General features: G+C 40.5%; 2 protein-coding genes across 4 annotated transcripts in view; both read right to left on the bottom strand.

Annotated features, from left to right (window-relative positions):
• tubgcp6 (tubulin gamma complex component 6) overlaps window positions 1-19,139 on the bottom strand; it is a 28,565-nt gene extending 9,426 nt beyond the window's left edge. For 2 of the 3 annotated variants that reach the window (XM_029522838.1, XM_029522837.1), the window contains exons 1-17: window positions 16,259-16,561; window positions 15,091-15,899; window positions 14,389-14,552; window positions 13,703-13,916; window positions 12,555-12,713; window positions 11,636-11,757; window positions 11,405-11,468; window positions 11,194-11,303; window positions 10,967-11,058; window positions 9,371-9,510; window positions 5,265-5,414; window positions 4,584-4,665; window positions 3,970-4,058; window positions 3,575-3,690; window positions 2,563-2,701; window positions 2,357-2,455; window positions 476-2,270 (exon numbers count right to left, since the gene is read on the bottom strand). In XM_029522838.1, the coding sequence (XP_029378698.1) occupies window positions 476-2,270; window positions 2,357-2,455; window positions 2,563-2,701; window positions 3,575-3,690; window positions 3,970-4,058; window positions 4,584-4,665; window positions 5,265-5,414; window positions 9,371-9,510; window positions 10,967-11,058; window positions 11,194-11,303; window positions 11,405-11,468; window positions 11,636-11,757; window positions 12,555-12,713; window positions 13,703-13,916; window positions 14,389-14,552; window positions 15,091-15,879 (4,324 nt within the window). In that variant the 5' untranslated portion in view covers window positions 15,880-15,899; window positions 16,259-16,561. Of the gene's footprint in view, window positions 1-475; window positions 2,271-2,356; window positions 2,456-2,562; window positions 2,702-3,574; window positions 3,691-3,969; window positions 4,059-4,583; window positions 4,666-5,264; window positions 5,415-9,370; window positions 9,511-10,966; window positions 11,059-11,193; window positions 11,304-11,404; window positions 11,469-11,635; window positions 11,758-12,554; window positions 12,714-13,702; window positions 13,917-14,388; window positions 14,553-15,090; window positions 15,900-16,258; window positions 16,562-19,049 lie in introns of those variants that run through there. The other variant, XM_029522840.1, reaches the window with a different exon arrangement.
• Window positions 19,140-19,447: 308 nt separating this feature from the next.
• Window positions 19,448-26,101, bottom strand: part of plxnb2b (plexin b2b) — a 115,895-nt gene continuing 109,241 nt past the window's right edge. The window contains exons 32-36 of the mRNA XM_029522841.1: window positions 24,464-24,611; window positions 24,228-24,292; window positions 23,983-24,058; window positions 22,836-22,910; window positions 19,448-22,305 (exon numbers count right to left, since the gene is read on the bottom strand). Coding sequence (XP_029378701.1) covers window positions 22,201-22,305; window positions 22,836-22,910; window positions 23,983-24,058; window positions 24,228-24,292; window positions 24,464-24,611 — 469 coding nt within the window. The 3' untranslated portion in view covers window positions 19,448-22,200. The remainder of the gene's footprint in view (window positions 22,306-22,835; window positions 22,911-23,982; window positions 24,059-24,227; window positions 24,293-24,463; window positions 24,612-26,101) is intronic.

The following is a 26,101-nucleotide window of genomic DNA, read 5'->3' on the forward strand; positions in this document are numbered from 1 at the left end:
TTAATACATTCTATTATTTCTCTGCTCTCTCACTGTGTGCGTGCGTGCGTGCGTGCGTGCGTGCGTGCGTGCGTGCGTGCGTGCGTGCGTGTGTGTGTGTGTGTGTGTGTACACAACACCAGAGCAAAATTTTGCATCATTTTATTTTCAGCTAAAATAATTTGGTTTCTTCAGACTACAAGTGTAAAGGCTAACCCTAAACACCCAGTCAGCTAACACAAATCAATGGTACATCTACATATCTATAAATAAGACGATTAGCTGATTAATTAAACAATCCATGGACAGAAAATGTCTTGGCAATTATCTTGTCAATTGGCTGCTAAAAAGTTAAACTTAATTGTCTGGGTTAGGCTTCCGTAACATAGAGCTTTTACACATTGACCTTAATATTTCTAACCTCTGAATTTGAAACTAAAACTGGTATTTTTATTTATCTTGTGACATTTTTGAGACTGAAAAATTTATTCATTACCTTTATTATCTTCATCTTCCACTGTCCCCTGCTGATCTCCACTGCTTTTGCTCTTTACCACACATCCAACTCCAAGCGAAGAGTCTGAAGAGTGGCCATAAACACTGCCTGGGAGCGCAGAGCTTTGTGGATCATTCCCCAACACCACACAACCAGCACCAAGAGTTGAATAAGAGGAGTGGCCGTAGGCAACGCCTGGTTGCGGAGATGGAAGTGGTCCAGGTTTGGTTACAACACATCCAGTGCCTAAAGTTGAGTCTGAAGAATGACCATGGGCGCTGCCGGGTAGAGGAGAACGTTTGGGCTCCTCTCCTAAAACCACACATCCGATACCCAACACTGAGTCTGATGAGTGACCATGACAACTTCCAGGCAAAGGGGACTGGGCTGGCTCAGATCCAGACACCACACAGCCCAGTTGAAGGGTGCAGTCCGAGGCATGCCCATGCTTACTTGAGCGAGGTCTTGCTTCAGGTATGTTGGACACAAATTCCCCCACTTTTATATTGGCATCAGATGAGTGACCATGGACACTAGGAGTAGGGAGGGCTATGACAACTTCAGAAATATTTTCCCCAACTTTAATATGAGCATCTGAGCTGTGGCTACGGACATTAGGGGAGGGCAGAGGGGCAACTACATTTGGAACAAACTCCCCAACTTTGATGTGGGCATCTGAGGAGTGACCGTGAACCCTGGAGGAAGGTCGGGGAGCATCCACATCTGAAACAAGTTCTCCAATCTTAATGTGGGCATCTGAGGCATGACCATGGACATTTGCAGACGGGAGAGGAGCAGTCACGTCTGACACCAACTGTCCAACCTTAAAGTGAGAGTCAGAGGAGTGACCACAGAGGCTGGCTGACGGTTGAGAGGCAGAAACATTTGAAATAGCTTTGCCAACCTTTACGTGTGCACTGGAGACGGGACCATGAATCGCTAGCAGAGAAGTATTTTCACTGGCCTTATGTTGGTCACCTGAGCTGGGATGACAAGTGTTTGCCTCAAGCATCTTAACCTCACAGACAGAAAGACTTGTCACTATCGTCTGTCCACCATCATCCCAGTCTTGTCCTGGTGCGGTGGATGGTGCTTTAACAGCGACATCAACTTCTGCAGGCTCAACTGCTTTATGCTCATCTTCCTTTTCCTCCTCTTTACTTTTGGAAACACCTGTTTCAGTCTCCTGTTCTGTCATTGGTGCAACTGCCTCTTGTTCATTGTCTGTGGTTGCACTACCATCATCTACCGGCTGTGTTGACTTTTGAGAGGGATCTTGGTGATCGCTGGCTTTACATGTGTTTTGGGGCTCTTCTGGTGTAAACTGGTCTAGAGGGAAGCCAGATTTGGAGGCTTGGCCAAAGGGGATGGGTTTAGGGACCTTCTCCTGGACTTGAAACATATTCTCCTCTATGGGGATGTGAGAGAAAGAGGGGTGGTTTTGGATCAAGTCAGGCTGGATTGCAGGTCCCCACCGAGGCCGGGGCCGAAGTAAGGCTTGGCCAGTGATACCTTCAAGTGGACTAAAGGGGGCACTGAAGTCATAGTCAACTAGTTTTGCTCCGTGGCTCACTTCAGGTAGGTCAGACCCAATCTCCTGCAAGGCCACAGCCACTTGCTGACTGTCAGGATTTGGTAGCTGGGGGAGAAAATCATTGACATCAATGTCTTCAGAGATAAGGGCAGGGTCTGCTGTAAGGGTGGACTGAGATGGATCCAGAGGTTTTGCTGATGTGTCATCAGACTCTTTGGTCGCAGTTTGCTGTGGCTCAGATGGCTCCTGAGGGGAAGATTCCTGTTCAAGGAAGATAATTTGAGGGTGAATATACACAGCACTTAAAAAGAGCATAAGATTGTTCAACAGCCAGTGTGTTGTCGTACCAATTTTTGTTGCGGTACATTCTGTTGTGCTGAGGGAACAGGTTGCAACACTTCCACAGGAGGTCTGGCTTGGCCCAAGGGATATTTCTCAAGCATTGCCTGAAGTGATGTCGCAAGAGCTTAGATTGTGCAGAAAATTACAGAATCTCCTCTGTCATATTAACCTTTCCCTCTGCATGTGGTCTTGCATGATAAGCACAACAAACCTGAGTGTGTTGCCTGTCATGGATGAAAAATTGGGAACGGGCTTCATCAAGCCTCATTCGCTGCACCCTCCACATGGCCCGTCTTTCTCTGCGGGCTGCATCCTCTGACAGACGGCTGTACTGAGCAATCAGCTCCTTCCTACAATTTGAGTGTAGAAACACACAAGCTACTAAATGATCGACCCGTGGATTTCACTTAAAGCAAATTGCAGAAATTGTACGTGCAGGAAAAGTGTCACACACATGGAGATTGAGCGTATGGTTGTTGTTGCCCACCCAGATGATGTTTCATAGCACACCATAAATACTATATTATTTGATTACTGAATTATTTATATTTGTAGTACTATATTTATATTTTAATCTGAGTGCAATTATATTTAAATCTGACTGCAATTATATTTAAATCTGAGTGTAAATCATCCTTATGTGGGACTGTGATGAGCATATTGGTCTGCCATATGTTTAAGTGTGAATATTTTCTTTCACGATCTGTTATGGTTCTGAATTCAATTTTCTACGTACTCTCTTGTCAGCCACTTTAATGATCCACAAGCAATTAATATTATATATATAAAAAAAAAAAACTACACATTTAATCAATAAAAGCTTCATTTTTACCCCTGACATTGAATTTTCCCCAATACATTTTGGATTGTATTAAGGGCTGAAGCTGCACATGTGGCGAAGCGGAGGGTTGGAAAAGCTGCAGATGATAAACAGCTTTGGTAAACTCTGATTTCAAACACAGCGCCAGCCTAAATGTCAGCCATTGTATGGAAAGCCACACATTCGTTTGCATTATGGGCTCTGTTAACATGCTCATACCTTAGCATCACAGTTATGAAAACTGTAGGGAAATTTTGCATTGAAAGAACCTGCAAAGACGCAACTGATGTCCCCTAATATAGTCCATGTCTTCAACTTAAAATACTGACATAGATTAAATCGATAAAGGATTAACTTGTCTAGTATGACTGTAAAAGCAGTACAGCCGTAATAGAAGTCCAACCTGGCTCTCTGCTCCAGCTGCTCCTCCAAGGCTTGCAGTCTTTTCTCTCTATCCCTGAGCTCTCGGGCAAAGCTGAAGTCATCCTCTTCCTGCTTTTTTTTGGCCGCACTTCGCCACTGGTGCGAAATACAAACACAAGCACACACGAATAAGCTCTTGGCTTCTAAAAAGATACCACAAAAGCTGTACCTGAAATATATATATTTATACACAGGTTTTTGTTCACAGGATTTTCCTCATCAAGCTTTGGACTTGAATTATTTTCAAAAATACAGAGTAAGAAGACTCCTTTGTTTTATTCTTGGCTCTATTGAGCCATTATACCACTGCTCACTAAGCCACTCATGCATGAGACATATGCACGCACAAGAACAGTTTTAAAAACACAACACTACCTCTTGTTCCTGCTCCAGGTGCTGTTTCAACTCTTCAAATCGCTCCCTCTTCTTGGCCTCTTCAGCCAGACGCTGTGACACCTGGCGCCCTACAGGAGGAAGAAAAGATAACAGTGGGCTGCTTACCCTCCCACTTAGGAAAGTACATAACATCTCCCTCTGCCTCTCTTTCCGTCTTTCACACATGCAGACATACACACACAGAAAATAATATCACCATCTGCCTCACACAAACACACTAATATGCCAAAACACACTCAGATCATCAGGCCAGACATTCCCCGAACAAACCACCACCCCTCCCAAAGTTTGCCACACATCTTTTGAAATAATAAATGATGTGTGGAGTTTGCTAAATTGTGCTAGAAATAATAATTAGTTTTCTCAACACGTTGTACTGGAAGCAGATCAAAAGCATTCCTCACTGTGGATCACTGCTGCTCTCCTTAGAGGAATGAACTGGGCTGATGGTCAAGAGTCAACAAGCAAATGTGACTTATGGGTACATATAAGGTATACTCAGTGGAGAGGTGAGGTGCATATATGTCGAGCAGCACAGAATATAAATAGCGTATTCACGTGTGTGTGCGTGTGAGTGTGAATGTATCACTCACCGCGGATGCTCTCCAGGGTTTTGGCTGCTGACTCTCTGACCTGACTGATCAGCTCTTGGCGAGCCTGCTCTGTACGCAGGACCTAACAATATACAGCCAAAAGAATCATCATTAACTAAGATCTATCCACCTGCCCTGTAGCTCACCTCTCCTTCCCCGTTCTGCCAGTCAGTGCAGCCAGCAGCACACACTACACAGGCCATGCAAAACCATCAAGTTCCACTAAATCATGCCGTACATAGACGCCCCAGACTTCAAATGCATCATCTTAACAACTTGGCTGCTGAAATTCTCAGTACTTGAGGGGTAATGTCATAATTATGGATCATGCTATGGTAAAAAAAAAAAAAAAAAAAATGTGGGGGAGAGGGGTAAAAAGGGAAACTCCTCTCTTCATCTTGCAGGACAGTACCTGTGTAATGACACTTCCTTCCCTCCCTTCAGTTCAGTCTTCCCTTGATTTTTTTTTTTTTATCATCTAAGTGAGACTTTATGAGGTAATATACCATGATGGCTGTAAAGTGTAAAACTGGTCACAGATGAAAAACATCATTGATGAAAATTTTGACAAAAGTGAGGAGGTGCAAAATTTACAATGGCTTGAACTTCAGGAAAACAAAATGTAACGATGCATTATAGACGTGTCAGACTGCATGGACAGAAACTTGGGTATCTCAATACCTGCTCCTCCCTGCTGATGGCGCTGTGCTTAGCGATCCTCTCCATGCGTCCACGGTACACCGCACAGTCCCTCTCTATCTCCTCCACCTCCTGGAGGGAGAAAGTGACAGCAATTCGAGGAACCGGCAGCTCCGACCAGCAGATGTAGTGCTGCGGACACAAAGCAAACGGAAAGTCATTATCATAAAAGGAGCCTCGCTGAGTTATAGTGGCAAGAAAAAGAATGTGAGCTATTTGGAATGAACTAGCTTTTCTGCATTAATTGGTCATAAAATGTGATGTGATCCTCAACTAAGTCACAAGTAGAGACAAACATGATGTATTTAAACTAATAACACGAGCATTTATAATCATTACAATCAGTTTTAGATCCTGCAAACCCATTAAATATACACAGAGCAAGTTTAGAAGGAATCTAGGACCATTCTTCCCGAAGAAATTAGTCAGCTCAGGCGTATTCTTATGATTAGGGACTCAAGCTATTTTACATCATTTCTTTTGGGTTTAGTGTACTGAGCAGGTGGATTTCCTTTGTTTAAAAATTATTCAGCAGTAGATCTACTTGGTGCCTCCCACTTTAAGCTGTTGAGTCTGGTTTTGCTCAACATCTGCTGCTGAATATATGATAATAAAAAGCTAATACTGTGTTGTTATTTTATGGTTTTGGTTCTATGCAAGTTTTCTGCCTCTTAAAGGGAGCATTCCTTGCCACGTTTGCAAAACACCTGCTATTTGGGCATAATTTTATAACAAGAAGGTCTAGACCTTCAGATGAGTTAAGTTGTAAACTGGCATTACATAAATGAAATTGATTGCCCAAACTTCAATCTATCGGCACCCTATTATCATCTTGAAAGATCCTTTGAGATGGTCGGGAACTCTCCCAATTATTCTTCCATTTATGACGCTGAACTGTCCAGGGCCAAAGGGTTCAAGAGGTGAAGAGTGGTCTCCACATTGTGCTGAGAGTTCTTTCAACAATTAACAATTAAACCTAAGTTTCATTAGTCCCCATAATTTAAGGTGTCAAGCTGTTTTTTTAATTGTTTTTTCAAATCAAACTTGCGGTTGTTTCCTGCATGAAGGTATGCCATGGATACTATGCTAACGTAAACACGCAACTTGTTTTTACTGTTGAACAGAGATGTTAGAGGCAATCATTTCTTTGAGCCTTTGGCTGCTTCTCAGAGTCCCTTTAATTTCATTAAGTGTTCTACACTGTCCTTGGAGTCATCTTAGATGGGTATCCACTTGACACAGTAGCCACAGTAACACCTTTCTCCATTTATATACAGCTTATCTAACTGAAGGGTAAGTAAGATATGAACTGCCTCATGACTTTGTAACCATTACCAGTTTTACTTCTCTTGATTGATTGTAAGTCTTTTGAGACATTTTTTACGACAAATGGTTGACTATGCTTCTTCAAATCTTTGAGCTTTTTATATATATATATATATATATATATATAGAGAGAGAGAGAGAGAGAGAGAGTCATACACCATCATAGAGAGAGCACACACCAACTCCATTCTTGTTTGGAGTTAGCCAAGGGGCTCATGTTTAAATGGTCTACTCATTATGGAAAGGGATTATACAATCATTTGTTTGAAATTAATTGTGATATATTGTTCAATAATGCAGCTTCTGACCCCATTTCAACACACTTCTAAACATATATGCAGGTAACTCCATTGGGTTCACTCACTTTTTCATGTAGTCTAAATAGCAGCTAATCCTAATGCCTCTCTCATTTAAAACACTAACTTCAAAGTGTCTGTCATAACAAAATGTGTACTGCCTGCTGTCTGACAGCTCAACAACTTTCTGCAGATACATCCAATGACAAACTAACAATGAATCCAGGATGAGGTGGTAGAGAGAGAGAATAAATATGAATGAGCGTCAATGTAGTGACCTGTGCCGAGACAGGGTTACATCTACTTCAAATTCAAGGTTTGGAATCGATTAAATTCTCTCCAACAGCTTTAGGTGTGTAACAGCCTCACACATTCAACAGCCTTGCTTCAAAATGCACCAGTATTTTACTAAATATCAAATATAATTTCATAGTTTCACAAATTGCATTACATGATGGTATTCATTATTGCCAAAAACATTTTTAAGACAAGCCCAGTTTTCAGGAATGAATAGTTACATACCATCAGAAAAAATTATTTAAAAGCTATTAGTTATGGTATGATGATATTCACCTTGACCATACTCACTGTGCCTATTCCATGATCTCATTGTGTTGACTTATGTTATCTAAAATATAAATTGAAATGAATTTGAATGAACCTTTAGCTGGACCCTGAATTGACTGCCGAGACTAAAGTTATCTCAATGTTCACTTTCATCTTCGTTTTATTGTTTTTTGGTTACATTTCTTAGAATAGGTGCCTTGAATGGCTTTGTTTTGGTGCTTTACATGTAAATTTTCAAATTGAAACGAGTTAAATTAACCATCACGAAACACATTATACCACCATCCACTCTCAGTTTTCAACCCATAATTTCATACGTTTTCATAATTGCCCCTGCAGTTTCTCTCCAGACCAAAAAAAAAAAAAAAAAAACACACAAAGCAATAATGGAAATTAGCTAAATGAAAAAGCTGTAGTCAGAGAAAGCCAATTAGTTAGACAAACGAGCCCTGAGGTTTAGGTCAGAGAGGTCAAATCATAAAAAACATCATGGGCTGGTAAATCATCAGGTGAGTCACAGGGATATGAGAAAATGAAATACAATTACATTACATAAAGACTTTGAAGATTCACTGAAGGTTTGAGGGGTCCTTTTATAGATCACTTAAATTCATAGGCTTTTGAATTTTGAATAGGCTTTGTATATAGGTGCTGGGAATCACAGCAGCACTTATTGGGAGACACCAACAACATTTAGAGCTGAGTACTGATGGTATCACAATACAGGTAGTCATGATATGTGAAATATATACACATGATATAATATCGATAAAATATTACCTACATGTGAAACTATTTAATAAGCTATGAGAAACTTATATAATCATTATATATATATAAAATTATCTTTAAAAAGATTTTGATGAAAAATGTGTCACGTTTTCTTAACAGGATGGAAAGAATATGTTTTTTGACCTGTTGGATAAAACAAAAAAGGCTTTGGAGACAAGTGAACCTGTCTGACTTTATCTGAATTTTCTGATGCTTTACTGACCAAATAATCATATTTAACAATCAAATAATTACAATTCTGAATAAAAGTCATTATTGAGAGCTGATATCATCTCATATATCTACTACTGTAACCAGTGACTCTTTTAATTGCAGAGCCATTCATGGGACTTTTTTTAATTTCTCCATTATTAAATTTGTCCTGAAAAGATAGGGGTGTAAAAAAAAAAAAAACAAAAACAAAAAAACAAAAAAACAACAACACTAAACACGCTTGCCTTGCCCCCTCAAACTGTTTCTTTCAAATCTTATTCTTGTCAAACCATCCACAACCCAAAAACATTTAGCTTACATGAAGTAAAACTGAGAGAAACAGTTGATCTTCGCATCTGACAAAGCGGAAGGGTTGAAATTGAAATTTCCTTAATGATTAACCAATTATAAAAATGGCTTGATCAAATGATAAATTCATGGTTTCATCCAAAAGAACAGCATAACAGCTCCATTAAGGAGCATCATTAAGGAATATAGTGTTTATCTGAAATGCCAGTATTTGTATTTTACCCGGCAGGATTTAAGCTGGAAAAAGTCTGCATTGACAAAAGAGATTAAATGTATGCAATAAATGATGGAAACACCTCAGACTCTATACCACAAGAGACTGCACCACAATACCAATGATAGTATTTTGACAATTACTTGCAGCAGGCTGTCAGCATATGTGGCAGTATTGAATATTTCCAAATAGGTGGAATCATAGTTCAGGAATAATTTATGGCCTTCATGTGGATTTAGTCGATTTCAGAGCGAATCTGGGCATTTCTGAACCAGTATAGCAGTAAGGAACAGTAAAAGAAAAATATAGAAGGTTAAAACAATTCTTCTTGTACTGAATAAATTTAGAATATAATATATAACCATTTGCATATATGGATGTTCCCAACATACCTGTGGGCAACAGATTTTCAGGAGGTTGATGGTCTTTCCGCACACATACACCTCATTAGCGATGTGTCTCAGGAAGAGGGGAACACAATCCTCCACATCCTTGGAGATCAGAGTGTAGCCTTGAACCCAGAAGTGTTTGTCTGCAGAAATATGAGGATTCAAGTTATATGCTGCTCTAAAAATTAAACCAAGTAGTTTAACTGGCCCATTACGTCTCTGACAACAGTACAACTCTCTCACAACTGAAGTAGAAAAAGTACCAGCAATAGAGTATTAGACCCTGCCTGAATTGGGCCTCAAACTTTTCCTTATTAGTATGACTTACGGGGCATGGCAAAACTTGGCCTGCTTGAATTAACACTTGGAAATTGTTAGCGCTTAGCTCAGTGATCCTAAGCAAAAAGCATAAGAGAACATGAATGCACTGAGCTTCCAAAGCTCTTTACAAAAAGCCTGCAGCTTGCCAAGAAAGCTTTGCCACTGATTGCCTCCCTGGCCGACGGACTTCAAAGAGAACAATGACATTTGTGTGCCCTCCAAAAAGCCGGCGCGAGAAGTGCAGAGGTTCACTGTAGGAGTTGATGAGGTGTAGCCGATGAGCAAATGAACCTCTTAGCCAGACAAAACTGAGGCGATGGTCTGACCTTGATGGGGTGTTGCATGACATGCAGTGTTTGGGCAGACTGTAATGATTCATGCAAAACCACATTTGTGGAGCAGTGTCAATATTAGGCAGTTACAGTGTGTACTTGGAAAACAAGGTTTCAACTGGATAAATCTTTATCTATTAACATTTCACTAATATAACACAATATACCCAAGACCCAGGTGATGTTTTCCCAATATAGCTTTGTCTGACCCAAAGCCTAACCACACACACCCCCCCACACACACACACACACGAGCTCCAACATATGATTGTCTTCATTTCCTATTGTAAGTATTAGTACTATTGTAAGAAATCCATGCATATTCAATTCATAATGAGAAGCAACTAAACACATAAAATAGGGATGTGGCATTGAAGAGCAGCATGACTAAGGCAGAATAACTAACAAACACGGGAGTCTGTCAGTTCCTGTAGAGTGCAGATGGGTCTGTGCTTATCTTCCCTGAAAGCCTCATCTCCTCCACTTCACTCTTCTGCTCTCCTTAAGGAGTCGAGTCATTAATTGGACAGAAGACAATTAATTGGTTTAGATTTGTCAAGGACAATTTCAAGAGATGAAATGCAAGAGGAAAAAAAATAAAACATTAATTTCCAAAGACGGTTTCTTTTACCCAGCGTGGTTTACCAAGTGAAAAGAACAAAGGAACAGCATTTACTCTTCCGTCCCTGAGCTTCCCTGAGCAGAGATGGCTCTATTGCTGCCACAGCTGTGGTAGCTGATTCTGTTTCCCACTGATTATTATCCAATAATTTCATACCACCCTTTATAGACACAAGGACAAATGCAACCAGGCAATAAAGGCTATAATAAAATCAATTTTTTCTGCTAAGCAATCTGTCTGATGCGCGTTTTATTTTCCAAACTTGCGAAGCAAAGCCAAAGTGTTTATCTGACAGCATGTTTGTGTACATGTATCTTGTCTTACCTCTGAAACTGAGGTACTCCTCATTGACCTGAATCATGAATTCTCCATAAACATCTCGAAACACACCACTATACACCCAGTCAGACACAAACCTAAGCAAAGACAGAATGCTCACACATCAATGCAGCAAAGTTTAATTTTACACGTCAGTGACAGAAAGTCATGTGTTTTGGTTGGATTTTTGCCTTCTTGGGACACATGTCTGCAGGAGGAGCATGGGGACTGACCGTGTATAAGGTCCACAGCTGCTCTTCAGCAACGACAGCAGGACCGGGTAGTTCTCATTGCTGCAGTTATTCTGTGCTTCATTGTACAGGTAGGACAGCAGTTTAACGCCCTGAGGAGAGCCACATAGCACTGAGCTGACATCCCACCTGATCAGCTAAACACAGGCATGAAGGATGACATATTGCAGTTTGAAGATAAAAGATCACTCACCACAGGGAAGGTAGCCTGGCCAGCACCCAGAGGCCCATCTACACAGCACAGTTCTGACAGGTACCTTAGATTAAAAGAAAATAGAGATTTCTTTGAATAGATGATATTTGCAACAAGGTCCTCTCTGTCATGGTGTGAATGCTCTGTCTGGTTGAGGTTAAGCTTCACATGTGTGAAAAGAACAAAGCACACAGATCGGGAAAAGAGGAGAAGAACAGGATTTCACCTTACCTGAGTTGGCGGCCAACTTTCCGAAAGAGGAAGCCAATGGTCAACAGGCTGAGAGTGGGTGGAGTGCTAAGAACACATGCTCTGTAGTAATGCAGATACTTCTTCAGACCACCTGTGAAAGCCTTGGAGACAAACACCATTTTAATACTTGTGAAAAGAAGAAAGGAACTTAATTTACACTTGTATTATTTTAAAAATCTGTGTGTGTGAAAAACCTCAAAAATGGTGAACTGATCTTGTGCGTACATTGATAAATATGCATGCATAGCTAACAACGAATACAAGCACTGAAACATTCCTGCTATTTATCCTGGTCTTTAAGTGATCTTCTCATACAGAACCTCCAATCTTATAGTGCTGCTTCATAATTAACATAGTTGAGAGAAATATGAAGAGACTAGCCAACACCCTGACACACCACTTGATTGGCTGCTGATGCCACATAACCTGGAGTTGTGGATGAATTTGAAACCAGAACAGACTATGGATTTTGTTTCTAATCTTACATTAAAAATATAGTAGGTGGAAATAACTTGGTGGCCAGTAAGAGCACAGATGTGCCCAGAAAGCAAAACCTGTTTTATCTTTGCTTTACATAACTATAGTTTTAAGAAGCTTGAAAAATTTGAGGAACTATCCTTTGATGTTCTTTCATAGTTCTGATAACAAAGATCTGATATGGTTTGACCACTTTCATTTACACTGTGTATTCTATTTCCACAACCTATCTTATAATCATTTATGCGGGTGCCTGTAAACAAACTAGTGAAAATGTTTAAATGAATTAAGTCTTTTGAATTAAGTGAACTAATGAGGCAACACCTATCATTAAATAAGTGCCCAGTGAATATATGTGAAGGAATGGTGTGTAAAATGTGCTGCCTCACTGATATTAATGATGAATGTACAAAATATACACCTGGAAGACTAGTCCCTTCTTGTCAGCACTCTGCAGAGAGAAGCGACTAAGCCTCAGGTAGTAGGTGCCGTACTGGGCCAGCTCCCCCAAGAGGCGTGACACACTCTCCGGAGAAGCTCCAGAGACACACACACCAGGCCTGACATCAAACTGAATGCTCTGGAAAGGAAATTTAATATTTAAAAGATGGTGAGAAAATACAATGAATAACCACACAGTCTAATGACGTCCAATAAAATAATTCTGCAGCTGCAAGATTGTCTTAGTGAAGCTCATATTATTGAACATTCGTTGAGGCTGTCAGGGAGTCACCTCCATGGTGATTTCTGGCAGCATTGCCTGCATTATATTATATCAATCTGTATTATATAACCAGGTGTTTGTTATTTTGTCCTTCCCATGATTTCCCTTTATTAGAAATGGATACCAAATTCCTAGACTGAGCCCTTCTGAGACAACAAAAAAATAAATAAAAAAAAACCCACAGACAATGACTTTGAGAATTAACTCTGAGTTTAATAAACACTTCCCTTACCATCTGAACAGGTTTGGAAAGCACAGACATGCAATTTTGCGTATCAGTATTATATTAGATTGCACAGATGTTCAAGATATTGTTTGTAATGTGTTTGTTAACATCCTGTTCCATCCTACATGTTAATGATGAAAGTCTGCAAGAGATACAACATAAAGTTCTAAGGCAGTCAACTAGGGAATTGGGATTCAATTTATGTTGTAAAAACTAACTAGAAGCCTCTGGAAAAACAAAAATTTAATAGGAAACAATAAAGCAGCTGAAGGGCTCCCCTGGTGGCTTTGTTTTTTTGGCATTAGGAATCCTTTCACTTATTTCTTCCTGATTTAATGTATCACGTCTCGTGTCTCTTGTCCAGTTTCTTTGCATTGTTACAATGCAATATGCTTTAATAAATCAGCTGGGCTCGTTTTATCACACATGCACAAGGTGTTTATTGATTCTCTTTGTCCAATTCCATTTTCTCTGGTGAATTTTTATAATTGTGTGCTGCCATAGTGCTTTTACTAGCACCTGCACTTTTATCTCTTCAGTCTGACAGAGCCATAAAACAACAAATCAATTGCATTTGAAAGCATTTCAGAGCCTGATAAATAATGATAATGAAACAAACCTGATTCAGAGGGAAGGTGGTGGACGCCACTCCAATCAGGACATTTAGGAGGTCGGATACCAGTTGGGTCTGAGAGTCCAGAGGGAGTGGGAGGATAGGAGAGGGCGTACTAGTGCTCACTACCCTTATCTCCCCCTCCCAAAGTCGATAGAGCTGATCAAAGGCTTCCCTGCCTCCCTCCGTTAGATAGAGAGACTCCCTTTTCCCTGGTGGGCTTATGGTAGAAACACAAAAGCATTTAGAGTTTTGTTCCAGAGAGGGAGAGTCAAACTGACGGTGTAGGTGTGCTTGTTATACTGCATCTGCTACTTCCACTTGTATTCCAATGCCAAGAATCTGTTGTGTTCAGTTTGTAAAGAGTTGAGGATTTTTTTCTGTATTTGATTATGTATTGATGTATTTCTCTGCTCTGCTCTGTATTTCTCTGCTTCAGATGGTTTTAAATTAAATGTTTTTTGAGAAAAAAGAAAAAAAAAAAGATAAACATCAATGCACTCTCTAGCCATAAGTATTTTAACATTTTACATACTTTCTGTATGATAAAGTTATTCTAAAATACCTTATAACCCCAAGCAGGCTGACCAGTGATGAAAACAGGTGGGTTCACTTGGTAAAGTCTTGACTTTCATTTTGTTGTGATGAAAGTGCTTTTCACTTTTCTGCAGCACAACTGACATGGCACTTACCAGCCAACAGACTCCCAGCAGCGACGCTTTCCCGGCTCAAAAGTGCGGACAGCCTCCCATATATCAACATCAGGAATGGAGCTTGGCTCTGACTGAGAGTCAGGGGTTAGGTTGGAGGCTGACTGGAAGCCCTCATCTTCAGACTGATCTAAAGAGGGGGGGACCTGTACAGACATTGATAATGATGTATAACGATGTGGTTAAAACTTCAAACAAAGAATGCTACAAATATGAACTGTTTCTCAGACTGACTAGGCTAAGTGGCCATTCATTCATCTTCTACTGCTTATCCGTTTCTGGGTCGCGAGGGGATGCTGGAGCCAATAGATAGATAGATAGATACTTTATTTATCCCAGACTGGGAAATTGGTCCTATCAATCCCAATATAAATATATAAATCAATCCCAGCTCACATTGAGTGGAGGACAGGGTACACCCTGGACAGGTTGTCAGTCTGTTGCAGGGCCAACACACAGAGACAGACAGAGACCAACAACCACTCACACTCAGAACTACGGACAGTTTAGATTCACCAATTAACCCAAATGTGTAAGTGTTTGGACGGTGGGAGGAAACTGGAGCACCAAGGAACTGAATTTGCGACCTTCTTATTGTGGGGCTACAGCACTAACCACAAAATATAATTCAAAATTAAACAATGTGCATTAGCTTAGATGCAATAGTAAGGCATAGCATCCTACCCTAATAGCGAGCCCAGTTACATCAATATTACTCGGGATAGGAGGCAGGTCCAATCTGATGTCCATGTCTGAAGTACGAGTATGCTGCAGGGCGCCAAACAGTGTCATCCTGGTCTCCTTCTCAAACCTTTCTTCCACTTCCATTTTAGTCCTCAGGGCCAGCAGCCCAGTGCCCGGAGGGGCATCCATTAACCTCTGAGTACCACACAAACTCTCCATATTCCCCCATTCCTCTCCACACACCAGCCCCCACGCCCGGGCCTCTAGCCTTTGCAGCTCCTCACTCTGATAGTCCCATGGCCGAGGCCTCCGCAGCACAGGGCGCTCTCGTCTCATGTAATCCCTGCTGAAAGATGTATGCGGTGGAGGCGCTGAGCCGGCAAGGTGCACAAGGAGCTCAAGGACAGCATCCACCTCCTTTAAGCCAGAGGATGCTCCCTCTGGCAGCCTCTCCAGCTGCTCCTCTAACCTCTCTGCTTCCTCTCTGCACCCTGCCACCCGCAAGTCGAAGCTTATCATCAGGACTTTGTTTCTGGGCGGCGTGGTGGCTATGGTGCTCTGTGCCAGGGCTGAGCCCTTGGTGCCATCTTGAAAGAGTTTGGACAGCAGGGCACCGTAAGCACGCTTTTTCAGAGCTCTGTGAAAAGCTTCTCTGGAGACCCCTCCCAAGGCTCGACGCTTCCATGACACACCAGACAGGCTGCAATCACACAGGGAGCCCAGCAGCTCGGTAATGCTGCTGCTGCTGCTGCTGGGGGGCGTCATGGAGCTATTAGGTACATGGTACATGGTGCCAAAGATGCCTCAGTCTGTCAAAGTGAAATAAGATTGAGTTGAGTTAAGTACAGTTGTCGACATGTGTTCTTATGAAAAGAAGATCCTGACTTTGAAATGCAACGCATACCTGTGTGATATCGCAATAAACGTTTCATTTGAGAGGTGCAGATTATGACAATATCAGAAACCAGACGTGCACATAAGCCAACCAAAACCTCAACAGCAGACTTCTTTAGTTTGAATAAACAAACTCCACCACAGCCAGCTAGCGTTAACTAGCTACTTCGTTTAGCAGCGTGTGCTAACGTTTACAAGAGCAGGCAATTTTTTAAAGGAACGAAGCCAGAGGTGAACGTAAATAGACAAATAATGCATCTTGATGAAGATTTACCGTGTCGAGATGCTGTGTTGTCACTTGATTCTGGTGACAGGGCTCATTTCCAAACCAGACGACTCTTTCCAATGCATGCTAACGTTTGTTATTAGCCGGCTGCTCCGGGATCACTGGGCTACTCTGTTTACTTCCTGTGTCTAGCATCCAGAAGCCAATACGTGGACTCTCTGAGCGGCTCCGATAGTGTTTTTATCATTCCGTAGTTCCTTCTTCCGGGATATTGGTGCCATTTCACATGCTGTGATGTTGATGTCTCTGGCTAAAGGTTAGCTAGTTGCTTCATTCATCTTCCATCATCCATCGCGGGGTTACACAAATTTAGAACCGCCCCCCGGAAACGGATTGGATAAGAGAATATTAAACCAGCAGCGATTGGTTAACAGCGTCACAGAAACCTCTCTGATTGGTCAGTCATTTTAGTCATTTTAGTTAGTTTGGGCAAACTGGAGGTGGTTATTTGTTGCATTCAATAATAAGGGAAAACATAAAAGGATAGACTATCTATAGTTTATGACTATTTTGAGTGACGCATATTATACTTATGAAGTCAGAGAACATGCTGTAATCTACAAAACTAACTATATCTAAAACTAAAAACTAACAAAAATCATATAACCCAGTTGCAAATAGTTACTACCAAAACGATTGTTATGTATATTCCCACGGGCAGTGAACACAGCACTACTGCTGCAAGAATGGCGGGATTAAAAAAAACCCCAAAACAAACTCGTGTATACGTTGAGCGATAACAAACGAAAGTAAGGAAGGGTTTTTAGACTGTAGCTGTGCTGGATAAATACTTGATGTATCTTCATACAGAAGATGAAGATGACAGCTCTCCAATTCCAGCCGTGCGCTTTGTGTAATTACACAATAGTCTGATTAATTTAATTAAAAGATCGCACTAAATCAACCAAATCAAAGGGGTCCTCCCAATAAAGACTCATTTTAGTACAAAATTTGCCTCCCGCATATCACAAAGTACTTTGGGCCAAATGGATTTTGTGTTATCTCTTCAGGGCCAATACTAATTAGAGGAGTGAAGTGGAAACTCAACACCTTTTCAATGTACCTGGGAACAGGAGACACATGAATAAAGTGTAAACTTATTCTTTATTCATTTCTCAGAACCAGGATCTTACAAAAAAGAGCGAAAGGATATGCAATGGCAGACATCTTCAGGATGCAGCATAATCAAATAATAAAAACGTTTAAAGCACAAACGTGAATTTATTAAGTGCAATTTAGGTAAACAAAACAAGACAAACTGTCAAAGTAATAGTGGAGACAATTGCACTGAATTACAGCAGCCTAACTTAGAGCTATAGAACAAATTTCCCACAGAAAAGGTTTTTTTGTCAGTTAAATATTAATGGTTGTGTATTGCTGGCTTCCCAAAAAGATTTTTATTTCTTGACAAGTCAGCCTGGGTCTCACCTCTCAGCCAATTACACTCGCTCGTGAGTAGAGCAGAGTTATCTTCCTCCTGATGTAAGCTTGACTTGCTCTGGTTTAAGAGTTTAACTTCAAACTACACAATCCCACAAGTCTGTTCAAAATGCAAATAAATGGATATTTTAAGACAGTCCAGTAAGATCTCTGATGTCATGGCTTATACAGCCTCATTTAATACGGCTTCAGTTTCTGCTGGGATTTTACGTTACCAAAACAACTATTTAAAATGACACCACACCATCATTGTTTTTTATTTTGGCCAGGTTCTCCTCCTTCATCTTTTTCCCTAAGGCAGAGGAAATCAAAGTTAAATCTTATTAAAAGATTTAAAACATGGAGGTGAAACACAACCTACTGGTAAACACAACTACCTCCTTTTGAAGAGGAAGCTGGCTGCTGTGTATGAAGTATCCCAGGCAAGAGAACAGAAGCCAATAACATGCAGATTTTAACCCAATTTCTTGTTAGAAACAACATTACAATAATTACCCTTGGTGTTTAGTATGGTTCGAAGACATCAAAGATGAGGCGCAATGCAGTGCATTGCATGCCATATACTGCTATTGTATACTGTTCGCTGTTAAGGCTCTAAACAAGTCTTAATAGAAATATAAAATACAGTATATGCTTTGATGCTGTGCTTGCAATAATCATATCTAATTATTCTGGCTTTGTCAGCAGCCCTTGGGGTTGCTCTATGTTGCTGCATCAATGATCTGTTTAGTTAGAAGATGGCATGTGTAGGCCGCTGGTCTGTCTTTGATATCTCCACTCCTGCGTCGGGGTTAGTTAAGCAATCAGATGAGGCAATTTTGCCTTTCATCTTTCTTTTTTCCAATTTCATTCTTAGCTGTCAGTACTTAATTAATGTTTTCGCAGCAATTTTTCAACCTTCACTGCCGGTGACAGAGATGCTGTGCAGCTATTTACATTATCAACTCATTTCATGAAGCCAGACTTAGGCTTCTCGTTGATATTCTGAGCCCTGTGACAGGAACCTGATGTGGCATTTGGAGAGAAAAAAGTACCAGCCATCATGGTCTGTGTAGTATACGGAGACTGATGCTATCAAGAAAGTCATTTGGGGTCATGATATACAAGAATATCTGTGATAAGAAGAAAAAAAGAAAAAAAAAAAAGCTAATGTTCAAGCGCCTGGCCCTCTCCTTCATAAAGTGATTGCTTGACTTGAATAAGAAATCATTTTCATAAATTCGCCTATTACTCCTGCATGTGCATAACCTCCTCAGTGAATCTGGGGTTTTCTCATGAGCTGTAAAAATACCAACGTCTTATGGCAAATATTCAGTTCAAGAAACAAGAAATTGACTACCTGTGTCAAGAGTTACTCTGTCATCCAAGGTGATTGTAACTCATGAAGTATGCATGGGAGGTGAGCGTTCTATTGAAGCAAATCAATATTCTAAAAGGGAAAGAAACACAACAGATATGAAGGGCATATATGTCTCTGAGTTTATTCACGGAGGAGTGTATGATGAAACCTGTGGGTAACTGCTCCGTCCAAATACAACCTTTGTATAATTAAGTTTATCCAGTACAACCAGATCAGGTGCAAGATCAAGAGTCTTCTGAGGAATCTTGGATGGGGAGGAAAACATTGGCTTCCATGAATGGTCCTGTATTGAAAAATGAAGTGTCCAAGTTTCTTTTATCATTACGGCACATTCACAAATTTCAAAATGGAAAAGGTCTCGACAACTGCACGAACAGTGGGTTTTTTTTTTTTTTTCTCTTTTGCTTTTTTTGTCCCAGGACTCGATGCATAGGATTAATACAATTAGAATACAGTATTTCAACATTGTTTACAAAGATTTATATGGAATAAGAAATAAGAAATAAAAATAATAACTGCACAGCAGTAAGAAAGGTTATTTGTCGAGTATAGTCATTTTTCGTACACACCGTGGAATAGCTTAGAAACACAGGGCAAAAAAATTAACACCAAAATGAACACAATTTGCGCTATATTCAATCTACATAAGGATACCCTTTTGACTTCGGACTAATTGAGGAATGCCAAATATTTTCAAGGGAAACCCAAATCACATTGGCCTCTGTTTTACATTTATTCATTTGGGCTTTTTGCCTTTGCCACCAAAGTCCTACAAAGCACACACCACAGACACCCAAAGGAAATGTACACATTGAAACTGCAACCATTAAAGAAATCATACTGAAATGTCTTCAACCTATTGGCACGCAAATGGCTGCAGCGGGGCATCTAGCATTTTAGACAGCACATATAATATCACAAGTCCAAATACATTGCTGTGTCTATAGCACTATCGTCATCATAATAACCTATGTTACCATTAGAATAATTTAGGAACAGTATGTATGTTTGTGTGTGTGTGTGTGTGTGTGTGTGTGTGTGTGTGTTTGTGTGTATGCATATACACATGTATAGTTCGCCTCAACACACACACACATCATCCTATTCAATAAGGCACATTTTTGGTTAAAGAAAGGCTCTGAAAGAAGCGTTTTGCATTGACTCTGTCAGTGAGAGAAGAGTCAGCAGTAAACAACAGTGGAGACGAGAATGGAGTCTGCAGTCGGCATGCAATTAAGATCAAAAGCCTCCCCTGCTGATTCCATTATACAGAGTGCCACTCTGCACTGCGCTGAGTGGGCAGTGCCAAGTGCTGTTGGTCAGGATGCAGGATGCCATGCTGAGATGGCGGGCAGGCAGGCAGGCAGGCAGGCAGGCAGGCAGGCTCGAGGTCTGTGCAAACCTTTCTCTAGCCAAGGCAGGAATCGTTAACATTCTGGGGTCTCTGGAGCTTGTTACGCTCTGTCAACTACACACATCCATGATCAGATACAGGGAGTACAAATAAACCATCTGTCAACAGCAGAACCTACAATTTAGGGATAAAACGTGGCGGCGTTTAATGGTCCAAGAAATGTTCAACCCTCATTCCTACCCTGTTGACACCTCAGGCCCACACACCGGCATATCAATATTCCAATTACTGTAACAATTATATACATGATTGAACCTGACCTCCTCAACAACATATACAGGCTAAAGCCACCATCATTTGTTCAGAACATTCCATTTAAGTACCAACTACATCTCCGGCAGATTCTTAACATCATATGCAATAGGCTATTTCATAGCATTAGAGGCAGAATGCTTAATGAGTATTTGGAACATCATTAGGGTAATACTAAATAAGTGGCACAAAAGTCATGAACACGAAAAATGCATGAATTAATTTGGAGAAATGTCTTAATATATTGCTGAATTGCTACTTTATGTGAATAATACATTTACTAAGCTAATGCAACAGCTGAATGTGGCTCATGATATTCTGCCATTATTGCAGGGCTAATATGAATGACATGGCTCCATGGCAGAATACACTTACTTCCTGCTGACACGTAACAAAACATAAAATTTTTGCAAAGAAAACAAGTCATTAAATGAAATGCTTTAAATATTTCCACACTGTGCTTTAGTTGAAGTGGAATGTATCATGGCACTGTACAATAAAGGGACAGACTGTGCTGTTTTAGGTTTCAGTAAGCACATGTGGCAATCTGAGCCAAAATTTAAGAATTCAAATGTGAAACTACAGGTGACCTGTCAGTCATATGAGCCTGTACATTGCTAGATTAACCAGCGTCCTTGTGGGGACCCTTTGCTCTCTGTCAAAAAGCTTGGCCAGAGCACAGGCTCCAGTGTGAAACTAGGTATATGGGGGATCAAAACGACAGAAAGCAGACGGCCTTTCGTCTTCACGCTTGACGATAGGCATCCTGTGTGTGCACACACATTCCCACACATTCACACACTTGCAGTCCGGGTGAACACACACTCGAGTTTAGCAACGTACACTCTTGTTCACATGTTGTACTTCACACAGACATCTACGCACACACAGGCTAATAAAAACACTATCCACACCACAAGGTGATCCATTTAAAAAGATAATTTTTTCCTTATAAAGCTTTCCGCATAAAGACTGCACATTAAAAAAAATATATAATACAATTCTTAAAACCTCTTCTACACAGAAAGAAATTTAACATCTGATTATCTCCTTTGCCAGTGTGCCAAAAAGGGGCTTATTTCTCAGAGAGAAGTTTGCCGCACTGCATTGTGGGAGCAATAGTCAGTGAAACATGAGTAAGCATACAGACCTTTAAGGTTTGGCAAGGGAGCTTTAAGGCGTACCTATGACAGTGTGACCCATCATTTTCTTTCCCTTTTCACTCTGTTTCTGCATTTTATTAGTCCCTGTTACTCTACAGATGAGAGAATTGTCCAAAGGCCAAGTTATACTATGCATACACCTACAGGATTCCCTTCTTGATTTTCAGTTTTTTTTGTGTGTGTGTGTGTGTGTGTGCGTGTGTGTGTGCGTGTGTTTTTCTCTAAATAGAAGAAATAAGCTCCTTTAGTCACTGGCAGTATCCTACTATCACCCCTTCTCTTCCTTCCCCTCCTCAGTGGGTTAAAGATCAGTCACTTTGTTTTCCAGGGCGGCTGCTATCTGCTGGAGCCGCAGGGTCAGCTGTTTACTCTGGGCAGCCGGGTCCTCATCTAGGGATGCAATGATCTGAATGAAGGAGAAGTTGGAAACAGTGAGCAGGGAAAAACAGGAAGGACAATTTGGCAGAATGAGGAAATGGAAAGATGTTTGGGGGGGAAAAAAAATAAAATAAATCAAGAAACCAAAGGGAGAGGATCGAGAGAATTAGCACAGCACAAAAAGGGATACATGGGGTGGAGAATGGTAGGAGAGATTGGCATTATTTGACATCAACGGTCACGTCATATTGTCTGTGAGCCCCACTTAGGGGAGACTGACAGCCCCATTTGTTTATCCAACTTGTTCATTAGGTTTTGTTTATCCCCTTTTCGTGACCTCAAGTGGCAATGCACAATGGACGCTTAAAAATCAATTCCCAGAGCAATTTTCCAATTCACATCCCACAGAAATGCTTTCAATTAACATTTCATACAATCACTCTTCTGGCATATCAAGAGTGAGGGGAGAAAAAAATGAAAGGCAGTAATATAGTGGGCAGTAGTGCATTCAGTGGAATAGCCTCCTTTGGGTACGATAGGAATGGAAGGGCCTCTTACCCCATCATAGTATTTGCTGGCGTACTGGTAAAGCTGATGGAGAGCCACTTGTGTGTTCAGTTTGTCTGTGTGAGACTGAAAAACATAAATGACAGTTTAAAGGTTAATTACATTTTCAAGAAAAAAAAACAAAACAAAACAAAAAAACTGGATAAAAAACAGAACTACAGAGAACCAAATGAGCATTTGATTTCTTGTTTTCAGGTCTAAAAATACACCTGCTAACATCTACAAAGATGATTTATTGCTATCATTATTAACCATAATGTTAAAATCCTAAAGACATTGTGAAGTCAAAACCTATTCACAGTCAACGATTTTTTTCAGCAACAGCCATTTAACCTTTAAAAATATTCTCTGGAAGCCTTGGGATGCTCCAGCCTTGGTAGTGTGCAGTGTGTTTTGGTTTATGCTTGACTTAGTGTTCACGAAACCTTGACAAATGAAAGCTCTAACTCTCCTGATTCTATCTGTGAAAAGCATTTTAAGATCCTCATGTCACTGCAACAGCAGCTGACAAGGAATTGGTTCAGACTTGGTTGATATAGTTCGAGAATGTTTTCTACACAAAAAGCAGTGGCCTTTTATTGCCTTTTTTTCAATAAAAATCCCAAATATAATTGGCAAGGCACTTTTCTTCCATGTTTGTGCCTTTGTTCAGAATCTATTATACAAGTTCTTGCTTTTTGGTTGTAGAATTTACAGAATCGCCTTTCAAAGGTTAGTATACCCTTTTTCTCTACATTACTTCCAGGCTTGTGCACAAAAATGTTTGCTTTTGATAGGACATTTAGTAATTTAGTAATTACCTATCTGTATAGTATTTTAATTTTAACATTCCTGCAATAAAGACACATGAACAGCATGTGGAAAATTTAAGGTAGGAGTCAACTACGACTCCCAAGGTGCTTTTGGGCAAGAGAAATCCAATCACAGAGCTTAAGGCTTGTATCATGGGGGCAGGCAATTATTACATAGGGAAAACTGATAACACATTCTGCTGATTAAAATGAAAAGTGAATTCAAAGCTGCACAGGCTGTTACCACGGTAACCATGACTGTCGACTATGCAGTGAAGTCTTAAGGGGTGTAACTTTAATGGCAGGTTAAACTAAATGGCACAGAAAACAATAGCTGTGTTTCTCACCCGTGACACTTCTGCCAGATGAGTGTTCATGTCTTGGTCGCTGACAGGTACCATCTGCCTGATGCCCTTGTAGTAGCTACACACACAAGTAGACAAACACACACAGGCAGATGAAGACACAGGGAGGCAGGAGGTGGATTGTGCAGATCGTGCAATTGCCGTTATTTAGAAAGATTTTGCAATGACACATTTCAAAGTGACATGAGAACAAGAGCTTGAAAAGAAATAGTCAAGTCAGGACTTACTCATCCACCATCTTCTTATAGGTGGAGATCTCCTTTGCATAGAGTAGTTTGTTACTTGGAGAGTCCTAGAGACAGGAAGTGGATACAAGCATGAAAATAATGACACACTAATGACACTGAGTAAGACCTTTGCGTCCTTCCTCTCACTCCATTCTACTGCTCATTTAATCCACTATGTTCTCATCTTCCAACCCTTCTCCCAACTTTCACCTCATTCCTTTGATTCCACCACTTACCCGGCTGAGTTTGTGCTCGCTCTTGGTGCAGGCATCCATGAAGGTCTGGGCGATGACAGAGAGAGATGCGTCCACCACTTCAGACACGTGGACGTCGAAGATGAAGTGGGGATTCTTTAAGATATTCACCCAGAACCGCAGTGGAAGGCTGCATGACAAAAAAGCGTGGGCAAGAAAACAGTCCTTCAATGTTGCAATCACAATTGCATCTCCAGACTCTTATAAGCCACATTGCATCTATGAATCCATTTGAATCAGGTAGGCATATCATGTGTGAGAGCACTTTCCTGAGGTGCAGCTGGGTGCAGCACAAGATAATAGCAGGGACAGAGAGAAAATCTTTCTTGTAGGCATCAGTTTATTCAGAGTAACGCCCCTGAATGTCAATTTTTATTACTATTTCATCCGATGCTGACCTCTGTGAGAATTATTATTGTTCATTGAAAATGAAAAAACAAAAAGATGAATAGAGATTAGAAATGCTAAAGTAACATAGATTTTAAATATGATCTTTTAAGTACCCATTCAGTCTAAAAATCAACTCCAATACGTATTCCGATAATTTCTCTTCTGAACAGGGAAATGGAAGCTCAATGCGCTTCTTCCCCACCTTGTGTCAGCCAGTGAATTCAAAAGAATGCCTAAAATACAGTAGTTTCCCAAAAGGTCTCCTCCCTGATTGGTGAATGCCCTGTTGTCTGAGATGTGAAATGCACACAGTGTAAATACTGGATTGCTAATATCTCCTGGGAAGGCTGCGGAGAAGATACAATAGAAGCATAAAAATAGCAATGTTGTGATAATCACAGAATTAAATTAGCTGGGGACATAATTACCATGTTTGTTTGTTGTTATGCCTCATACACACATTCATATTTAATACATGCCCCTCACTTGATTTGATAAACAGAATGGGTGCAGATTGTGGAATGTAGTAGGTAATTAATTCGCTCATCTCTTATCCTTGTGTGGGGTCTCTCTTGCCGGCCCTACGTCAATCACTGGCATCTACATGCAACACCGTCGTCTTGTGTTCTTGAGCCTTAGCCAACGTGACACTAATTTATGCGCTTAAATGTCACATGGGAGTAGGGGGATTGCAAATGCAAACTAAGTGAACTGAAATTGTGCATTTGTGTTCAGCTCTTTCTTGGCTAGCAAGTTTTATTTCTTAGAAAGCTACTGAATCTCAGTATCGCGGTGAGGTTTTAGCTCAGCTTTGTGTCAGTGAGGGAGAAATATATTACACAGAAAAATCTGATGAGGCCCAAGGAGGTAAAAGTATCCAATATTAAAAGGGCAAAAGAGGAAGAAAAAAATCTCTCAGTATTCTGACAGAACCACAGTGCTAAAATCTAAACTGTATATCAAATGGCTAAAACTTGTGCCAATTAGTTTAGCTACAGCAGTTAAATGCTATTCATGCACAGTCATTGTAGAAAAGACAGAGATATTTAAATATCTACAAAAGGTAAGTCACAGGATGAAGAGAGAGGGTGCTTTTACTGTTGATATTAAAGCACTTCCAGGATTATTGTTTTGTACATACTTTAGTTGGATTTTCAATGCAGGGCTTTTGCATTGCTGCAGTGGACCTTTACTTTCGTAAAGGATGTGAGCAGATTTTCAACTGCTGTT

The sequence above is a fragment of the Echeneis naucrates genome, chromosome 16, assembly GCF_900963305.1.
Source record: "Echeneis naucrates chromosome 16, fEcheNa1.1, whole genome shotgun sequence".
Lineage (NCBI taxonomy): Eukaryota > Metazoa > Chordata > Actinopteri > Carangiformes > Echeneidae > Echeneis > Echeneis naucrates.